The sequence below is a fragment of the Chinchilla lanigera genome, unplaced genomic scaffold (genome assembly GCF_000276665.1).
Source record: "Chinchilla lanigera isolate Chin_1 unplaced genomic scaffold, ChiLan1.0 scaffold00037, whole genome shotgun sequence".
Classification (NCBI taxonomy): domain Eukaryota; kingdom Metazoa; phylum Chordata; class Mammalia; order Rodentia; family Chinchillidae; genus Chinchilla; species Chinchilla lanigera.
In genome coordinates, this window is record NW_004955438.1 from 14,990,901 (window position 1) to 15,000,907 (window position 10,007).

Sequence of the window (10,007 nt, forward strand, 5' to 3'; positions counted from 1 at the left end):
AGGATGCAGTCACATGGCAACCAGTGATGGTATCTAACCCTTAACAAAAGAGCAACTTACAAATTGAGAACAATACCATCTACCACTTTAATAATAGCATCTTTCTTAATGTAGCTGTGAGAATTAAATGAAGTGAAGCATATCCAATGCTTAACAGTATTCTGCACTTAATAAGGACTCAGTACATGTTGGGTACCATTATCAGCTGGTCTTGTTGAAAGTTTTTCTCTTCACTGGATTGGGCTAATCCTGATCCGCATGAAGAAAAGTTGTAACTATTCCCAGTATTTAATTTCAAGACAGTAACACATCATATCTAAGGGGCATGGGCTTTGCAGTAATGTGGACCCTTAGCAGGGCAGATGGTCTTAGACCTAAATTACTTAAAGTCGTTGAGCCTTAATTTCCTCAACCCCAAAACTGGGATACTGGAGACTGCATTGTTGGCTTGTCGTTAGGGTCAAATTAGCCCAGTCCCGTTCTCATAGTAAAAGCTGAATATTTGGCAAATTACTGAATGCAGATCATCTGCTGAGGACTAACTTGATGCAGTAAAGAGCAGGCAATAATTAATATTAATAAACTGGCACAAAAATAAATTGAGAACGTATCCTAGGCCTACATGACTTAGGGAAAGACTCCCAGCTGGTGGAAGGACAGATTAATCTTTAAGTCAACAGGCAGAGTCAAGGCTAGAAAACATAGAAAACAGTCTGTGATGTTCTGGCTCCTCAAAGTGAGGTAACATAAGGACTTGACTCGTACAAATTCTATTTAGCTCAGTAATTGCAGTTAGCAGGCAATCAGGTTACTAGTTAACCTTGATCTGCTCCTGTGTGATTTTCCAAAAATGTATTGCTCCTCATCTCTTGAACCTTGACTGCATCAGCAGCTCGCCCCACCACTTCCTGCAGCCCACCAGTACACCCACCAATCAAACTGTACACCTAATAAAAGCCAGCACCGTGCCTCATGGTCCTAGCCCGTCATTGGGCTTTGACCTCCTGGTGCCCCTTGTAACTAAGATACATGTTTTGTCTCTGCTTTATTCTGTCATCATACCTCTGAGCAGGAGATTGGTGGTCCTAGGCCAGGGCCCTGATATAGATCATAGACTAATTTAAAAGATTCCATGAACATAACTACAAGACTGCTAACTGGAAAGCCTTTTCTATCTTCTAGGTTTCTGCTCAAGTATCTCCTTTGCAGAAACCTTCCACGACCACCTGATTTAAAGTACTTCTCTCCAGTCATGCCTTCTGTTTTCTTGTCTGTATGGCTCTGGCGATCCTCTGAAACGGTCCTGTTCACTCATTTGGTTTCTGTCACTAGATAGTAGATAGCTCCATGAAAATAGGAATCATGTTTTCTGTACTCTCAATTTCTTCCAGGGATATCAGCATCTTTCACGGTAAAACTATAAAGGAGAAAGGTGAGGTCTGGATGGTCCACCTGAATCTCTCCTCCTGCCCAACTCAAGTCTTAAATTCCTTCCAAGAGTCACACAGCCATAGTCGCCCAAGTGGCCTGTAGCGACGCCCCGCCCACTTGTAGGCGTGCGCTCCAATGTTGTGACAGCCGCGTGCAGGCCTTCGTCAGCAGGGGGCGGTCTACGTCACACGCACGCACACTCTGTCCCCGCCCAGTCTCGCCGCGGGCGGAAGAGGGCGTGGCCCTGCGCGAGGCCCCCGCAGCCGCCGGCGTTACTGCCTGCATCGCTTGCGCATGGTTAGTGGCTCTCAGCTTCCCGCTGTTCAGGCAGCTCGAAGGCCACTCTGTTTTGGGGTCCTTGCCGCCCTTCCACGTCTCCCGGAAGAGGTGGCCAGGCCCGTCAGTCCCGGAGGTGGTTTAGTGGACCCGGGTCCTCTCTGGGCCGGCTGCTGAGGGGGCCCGGCCTACGAGGGCGTCGAGGCCGCGGTGCAGCCCTCTGGAGCCCTCAGGTGAGGCAGCGACGAGGTCCAGCGGCCGGGACGGGTCCACCTGGGAAGCTAACGGACCTGCAAGCGGGTCCCCCGCCTCGGCGGAGACTTGGCTTACCTCAGGTTCCCCCGGACCGCGCGTGTCTTTGGGGTTTGGAGCCGAGGAAGGGGAGGGAGGGTTCCTTTGGGTTTCGGCCGTTGTTTGCCTCCCAGCCTTTGCCTCTCGACACCGGCCTTTGCGTGGTGTGACTGCGCTTCTGGCTTCTGAGGTTGGGAGGACGTGGGTGGTTGGGGAGAGCGGGAGGGTCTGACAGCCCCGCCTCAGCATCCTTTCCCCGCCGTCCTCATCCCGTCCTCCGAGCCGACCCTGCGCTTCGGCGATCTGCAGACCCTTGCCCCACGTCTTGTTTTCCTGCCTGTGCAGGGCCAGAGGATTCGCCGCTTTGAACCTCTGACGTCCGTTCCGGATGTTTGTCGATGGGCGAGTGCCCAGGGCCCATCCTAATGTTTAATTAGGTAATCAATGCTAGTGTTTTAAAGCGCTGTTAACATTAAAATGGGAGGCAAGCTTATGAAATTATGTGTAATCATGTTTGCACAGCCTTTGACACATAAAAATCCTCTTCAGTAGCAGTGATGAGTGCCCGTGTGTACTACATGCTGGGAATTCATTGGTGAGCAAAGCAGACATGGTGTTTATCTAAATACACCTCCTTCTGCAGCAGGATGAGACATGTTTGAAAAATAACACATGATTGTAAAACGTAAGCACCTGTGAATCAAAAGAAAGGGTATGAATCTTAATAGGACCTAATTTAGATGAAAAGAAAGAACTCTGAAGCAGATGACATTCAAGTGAAAAAGGAGGTAAAGAAAGAGTGAATCATGAAAGAGTTCCAGACAAAAGGAGTGGCACAGACATTCAAGAAATAGTGGTTAGGGACCGTGGGTATAGCTCAGTGGCAGGGCCCCTGCCTGGCAAGCATGTGGTCCTGAGTTTGAGACCCAGTACCAAAAAAAAAAAAAAAAAAAAGGAAAAAAGGAAATGGTGGTTGACTTTTTATAGTGGTTGACTTTTTTATATTGTGAGGATTAATTACTGTATCACTTCCTTGACCTATGGTGGCACACTGAAGTACTTGACTGTGTGTCAACAGATGAAGTCAGGTTTTAATTCTGAACTGAGCTTAATGTGCACGTTAGGTACTGAGTATTTGAGTTATTGAAAATATACTTTAGACATATGATGTGAACACCTAAATTATCTGTAATAGTCCTTTAGTTTAATACGGGTAGTTTTTGTATTTATTGGAGGGATTTTACTTCTCAAATTTCAGCACTTTGAAAGGAGCTCCAGATAAACTGTTTTTGTTTGGTTGTCCTGGAGTTTTGCCTTATATATCATTTGCTGTTTGGATGGTGTTTTAATTTGCTAAGGCTGCAAAGTAACATAACACAGTACCATAGACTAGGTGCCTTGGACAGTAGAAATTTATTTTCTCACATTTGTGAGATCAGAGGGTGTGGGCAGGGTTGGTTTCTGTTGAGGCTTCTCTCCTTGGTTTACAGATGGCCATCTTCTCCCTTTGTCCTGATGTTAGCTTATCACTTGTACGTCTATTTTTGTGTAGATTTCCTTTTTTTTTTTCCAAGGCAGGATTTCTCTATGTAGTCCAGGCTGGCCCCAAACTCTGGACAGCCCTCCAGCCTCAGCCCCTCTTGGGATTACAGGTGTGCACTAGCATACCCGGCTGAAATTCTCTCATCTAAGAACACCAGGTTGTGGGGGCTGGGGATTTAGCTCAGCAGCAAAAGCGCCTGCCTGGCAAGCGCAAGGTCGTGAGTTCGGTTCCCAGTACCGGAGAATAACCAAAAAAAAAAAATAAATAAATAAGAACACCAGGTTGTTGGAGTAGGGCCCTCTTAGTGACTCTTTTGAACTGCATTATCTCCTTAAAGGCCTTGTCTCCAGTTACTTTCTGATGTTCAAGGCTTTGGACTTCAGTATGAGGTGTGATTGAAAAATATGATGAATGGTTAGATTTTTTTTTAAATGTAGCATGATAAGAGACACATTGCCATTAATGACCCTCAAAATCCTCCCCCTTATTTCAAACACACTTATTCCATCATTCTTGCCACTTTCTGAAGCAGTTCTGAAAGTCCTCTTTCATGAGCGTCTTTAGTTGCACTGTCGTGGGTGCCTTGATGTCCTGAGTCAATTCCAAACATTCACTTCTCATGGTCATTTTGACTTTAAGGAAGAGCCAAAAGTTGCACAGTGCCAGTTGTGGTAAATAAGGTAGAGGAGGAAAATAGGTAGAAGAGGGCACACCACAGTGTTTTTACAAGCCTTCCTTTCTGTTAGATGACACAGAGCAGCCACAGTCCCCATATTTTTGATCACACCAGGTGAAAAGGACTTTCAGAACTGCTTCAGAAAGTGGCAAGAACAATGGGATATGTCTGTGAGGGGACGATTTTGAAGAGAATTAAAAGCAATGTATTTTACTTTAGTAAGTTAAAAAGTAATCATTCATTGCATATTTTCATCACACCTGGAATGTGCATTTCAGGGGGAACACAGTTCAGCCCATAACATATCCATCCGCTGCATTAAGATTGCCTTTCATTAAAATAGCCATAATGACAGCCAGATGTGGTGGCACACACCTGTAATCCCAGCACTTGCAAGACCTGGACATAAGAATCACAGGTTGGAGTTCTGCCTGGGCAACTTAGTGAGACCCTGTTTGAAAATTAAAAATAGAAAAGGGCGGGGGATGTAGCTCAGTGATAGAACACCCCTGGATTTGAGCCGCAGTACTGCAATTCAGTAGTGGCGGTTGTAATAAACATAATAGCAGCTACTAAAATGAGTGCTTATTGTGTGCCAAGCATTTTGAAACTGTGTTGTTTTTTTCTTTTTCCCTGTATTATGTCCTGTTAAGATACTTGGGAGGCTGAGCCAGGAGGATTACTAGAGCCTGGGAGTTTGAAGCCAGCCTGGGCAATATAGGACTTTGAGGTCAGCATGGACAACGTAGCAAAACCCCATCTCAAAAAAAAAACAAAAACAAAACCCCCAAAACAGACCATTCTTTAAGGTAAAAACTACACTTAGTTTTAAGGTTAGTTTTAAGTACACTTAGCTAAGGTTTCTTAGCTTCAGTGAGTAGTTTGCTGAAGGTTACCTAGCTAATAAGAGGCAGGATTAGAATTTCAACCCAGAACTGTCTCATTCCAGAGTTTGGTGTGAACTGTTAGACTCTGCTGTTGTGCCACACTAATCATTTGATGTCCTTTTTACAGATTCACCTATAAGATTATTCTGCTGCCATCATGTCTTGGTTGGTTGATCTTGCTGGAAAGGCGGAAGATCTGTTAAACCGCGTTGACCAAGGGGCTGCAACAGCTCTCAGTAGAAGAGAGAACACCACCAGCAAAATTGCTGACTATCCTGAACTGCATCAGCAAAATACAGATTTGACATATCAGACTGGACCTAAAGCCTCTTACATTTCCTCAGCAGCTGAAAACATTCGAAATCAAAAAGCCACCATCTTAGCTGGCACTGCAAATGTGAAAGTAGGATCTAGGACACCCGGGGAGGCTTCCCATCCTGTTGAAAACGCATCTGTTCCAAGGCCTTCATCCCACTTTGTTCGGAGGAAAAAGTCAGAACCTGATGATGAGCTGCTGTTTGATTTTCTTAATAGTTCACAGAAGGAGCCCACTGGGAAGGTGGAGCTCAAGAAAGAAAAGGGCAAAGCCCCTGTCTTTCCAAGTTCTCGGACATCAAATATCAGTTCTGTGAACACCGGTGTCACCACTGTCAAAGCCAATGAAGAAAATTCTGGAAGCCAAAGCCATGGTAGTTAACCAGTCCCCCAATTGTTTTAGAATTAAGCCAGTTGGCTTAAACCATCCTAGCTTGTTTATCATCCTAGCTTGTTTATCATCCACTATTTTAGAGTCTGGTCCACTGGTGTAAGAGCAGGCCTTCTGCCTGGGTGTGGTCTAAAGAAGGGAGGCAGCTTTGACTATCACAGGTGAATATACAGTTGTGGCAGGGACTTTGGAACGTTGTCTATTGATAACTTCACCAAACCCAGTATCTAAGAAATTGTGTCAAATTGGAGTCCGTAAAATAATTTAAGATAAAAGAAATTGAAATCTGAAAAATGTGATTTTAGATGTGAAACTATCTCAATCCATTTATTTTTGTTATTGAAATTACAAAAATGACAGAAAGCTATACTCTATATGTATACTGTGTTGAGGAGAGTTTTGTGTGTTTTTAAACCTGCGTCTTCCAGAAATACAGCTAAGAGACTAAACTTTGAAGTTGAATTGAAGATATTGACCTAGTAGTGAAGTACAAGTTCAGAATTCTGGTTTTCAGTTGTTTAATGAACTGTGAAATTATTCCTATAAGCACATCTCACCTGCAAGATGAGGTTAACGTGGTTGACATGGCTAATTAAAGTACTTTAAAATTGCAGTAAACTTTGTAGATTTTTGCAGGAAGTTTTTATAGAGTTGATGGTTAATGGAAACATACTCTTGAATGTTAATGCTTCTCTCAGTTTTGGCTGTTAGTGAATAAAATCTGTATCTTCAAGATAAAAGTTATATAGAAACATGGGTATTAGGCTTTTAATGTAGGAGTGTTCAGTAGCAGTTGATTAATTATGGTTCCACACTCCTAAATTTCCTCTCAACTTTTTTGATTACACATTTACTGAGAACCTACTGGGTGCACAGATAAGGAACTGTCTAGTGGGTGAGGCAGGTATGTAACCAGGTAATTTATACATAGCATTTGAGGTATTTGTGAGAGTGCTGTGGAAATAGCAGGCAGTAACTAATTGCCTGAGGTATTAGGGAAGGATTCACAGAGGCTCTGTTTTGAGCTAGCTGTTTAAGGATGTATAGGAGTTTGTCAAATTTTTAAAAAGAGAAGAAAGAGAGAACATTCCATGAAGAGACAACAGATTCTTTAAAGAGTTAGTAAAGTAGAAAAAGATACAAGAAAGTTCTGGGCACTTGAGATTGAAAGCCAGGAAAAAATGAAGCCAGCAAAGCAAGATAGCATCTGTTTGCAGAGGCTTTTGTATAACATTGTTACCCATTGTTCTTAGAGATCACTGTTAAAGATCGCTCTCTGAGCAGCTTGTATTAGAATCACTGAGTGAGGTAATAACTGAATTATCAGTACTTCCTCAGACTTCCTGAGTCAGATATTCTGGAGATGGAGCAGGCCATCTGAATTCTTTTTGTCCCCAAAGTGATTGTTAGGCCAGTAAAAGTGTAAAGTGATTGCCATAAGCCATGTGATGCTAATAGAAGCCTTTAGAGCAAGTGTTGACTGTGCATAATTTTTATACTTTAAGAAAACAGCTTGCATTTAGAGGATGGGCCAAGGGGAACCTGATTAGCAGGGAAATGAATTAGAACCAGTTATAATACTATATTGGAGTTATAAAAGTTAAGTTTGCTTCCCAAGGGTAGGGTCTCAACCTCAGAACTGTTTGCATTTTGGGCCAAATAATTTATAGCCGAAGGAAGCTGTCCTGTGCTTTGTAGGATGTTCAGCAGCATCCCTGGCATTTTAGCCTATTTAGATATCAGTAGCACCCTCAGTTGCAACAACCAAAAATGTCTGATCTCGTTGCCAAATGTCCTGTGTAGGGTTGAATCACCCCTGCTTGAGAACCAATACCCTAGGATCCACAGAAATGAAATTACTGAGTTGTAAGACATGACAGTGTTCAACTGCACTAGTGATGACTGTCATCTGAGGAAGTGATACCAGTTTATACGCAGCAGCTATGATTAAGATGACCTTTGGCTGCTTGTTCTTAGCATTTGATATTGTCAAGATGACTTACGTTTTGGGACTCAGTTCTGTCGTTATTTTTTTATCTCCCCCTTGCTGATGTGGTTGAGCATCTTTTCTAGCCTTTTTCTGTCAATGTTTTCTACTAGCTCGTCTTTGTAGACATTTTTTACATATTTTAAATGCTAATTATTTCTTATCCTCCTTAGTTTTACTTTGGGTCCCCCCACATCTGAATGAAAAAAAGATCTTGATGTAGGTTAATTTATCAATCTTATTTGTGGCTTGTGTTTTTTCTCTCTTAGAATGTCTTTCCCTACCCTAAGGTCATATAAGATGTGTTCCTGTATTCTAAAAGTTTTATAGTTTTGCCTTTCATATTTAGGTGTATATCTAAAAGTGATATTTGTATAGTATAGGTAGGCATATGAGAATCAGCTACCCCAGCAACATTTATTGAAAAAAGACTGTCCTTTCCCTACCAATTCACTGCGCCACTTCCATCATACATCTATTCTTTATCAGTTTCTGGGCACTTATTTCTGTTTCATTGGGTCATTTGTAAATCCTTAAGCCAATGCCACACTGTCTTAATTAGTTTTTTAATATGTCTAACATTTGATAGGCCTACTTCTACCTTGTGGTCATTGTTCAGAAATGTTTTGGTAAGCCAAGTGTGGTGGCTCCTGCCTGAATCCCTGCGCTCAGGAGGTTAAGGTGGGAGGATTGCCTCAAGTTCAAAGATGGCCTGGGTTACATAGAGTTTAAGGCCAGCCAAACCAAAAAAAAAAAAAAAAGAAGAAATGTTTTGGCTGTTCTTGGCCTTTTACACATTTTAGAATTGCCTTGTCAAGTTTCACAAAAAATTCTGTTGGTCTTTTTATTGGGAGTTCATTACTTTAGTGAGAAATGACATTTTTACTGAATTTGTCTTAACCCATTAATGTATAATTTTAACTTGTTTTTAAGTGTTTATCAAGATTTCATTGTTTGCTCCACGAAGATCTTTTATGACTTGCATTAGATCTATTCATACATGGTTTACATTTTTGAAGCTATTAGGAATGATATTTTTCAAAATTTTTGCTTTCTGTTGTTGCTGATGTGTTGGTTTTTGTATATGCATACATAGCAACCCAGATTGCTCTTAATTTTTGTACATTTCTATACATACCATCTGTGGATAATAAGTTTGTTTCTTTTTAACCCTTTTATCTTATAATAGAAAAATCTATTTCTTGGCCTTACTTCATTGGCTAGGACCTAACAACTGATTTTTCTGTCTTGTTCCTTGTCTTAAAGGGAACACCATGACTGTTTCACTAAGAATAATCTTGCATTAACTTTTTCATAGGTACATTTTAATCAGACTAAGGTTCCCATGTATAACCTTGAGTTTGAGTTTGAGTTTTTATCATGTTGAATTTTTAGCAGTGTTTTCCCCTTTCTATGGAAATAATACTACCATTTTTTTCTTAATATTAATATATACATATCAAATTTTAAAAGCATAAAACCAAATTTAACCTACAGTTGACCAATATTGTTTAGGGTTTTGCCATTTTATGGAAGTGAAATTAACCTCTAATATTGTTAGGTTTTAGTATTACAATTACGTTAGCCGTATAAAATGATTAGGAAAATGGTCCTCCTTTTTTTTTAACTGGTGTAAGACAAAGATTATTTACTCTGTGAATATTTGTTAGAACACTGTGGCCAAAGCATTAGGCTTTGCTGTATTAGTAAAGAATCTAGACTGTTGATTTGATTTTTATTTCTTAAGAATTTATCTATTTCATATACACTTTGGGAAGGTGATTTAACTCAGGAAAATAATGGTGTCATGGCTAAAACTTTACCAGGTGTTTATACATGTTACCGTGTAGAATCCAAAATTAAGTCACATATACTGCCTGAAGAATATCAACATGTGGTGTAGATTGAACCCTGACCATGGGTTTTCCCCTGTGCTAACTGCCTGTTTTTTAAAAAATAGCTTTGATGAAGTTCAGTTGATATTCATAGGCCAGGGATATAGCTCAGTGGCACAAGTGCCTGCCTGGCAAACGCAAGGTCCTGAATTCAATTCTTGGTACTCCGCTCCCCCTACTCCCCACCCCGCCTCCCCCCGCCGCCAAAAAAAACCAACAAGATATTCACATGCACATATATCTCCCAGGGAACCACTTTTAGTTATGTTCATTGTCGCCAGTGTTTTATTATTTTAACTTCTGTTGTCTTTTAAG

General features: G+C 41.4%; 1 protein-coding gene across 1 annotated transcript in view; it reads left to right on the forward strand.

Moving 5' to 3' along the window:
- The first annotated feature begins 1,809 nt into the window (after positions 1–1,809).
- Golga5 (golgin A5) overlaps positions 1,810–10,007 on the forward strand; it is a 38,588-nt gene continuing 30,390 nt past the window's right edge. The window contains exons 1-2 of the mRNA XM_005390333.2: positions 1,810–1,940; positions 5,232–5,793. Of these exons, the coding sequence (XP_005390390.1) occupies positions 5,262–5,793 (532 nt within the window). The 5' untranslated portion in view covers positions 1,810–1,940; positions 5,232–5,261. The remainder of the gene's footprint in view (positions 1,941–5,231; positions 5,794–10,007) is intronic.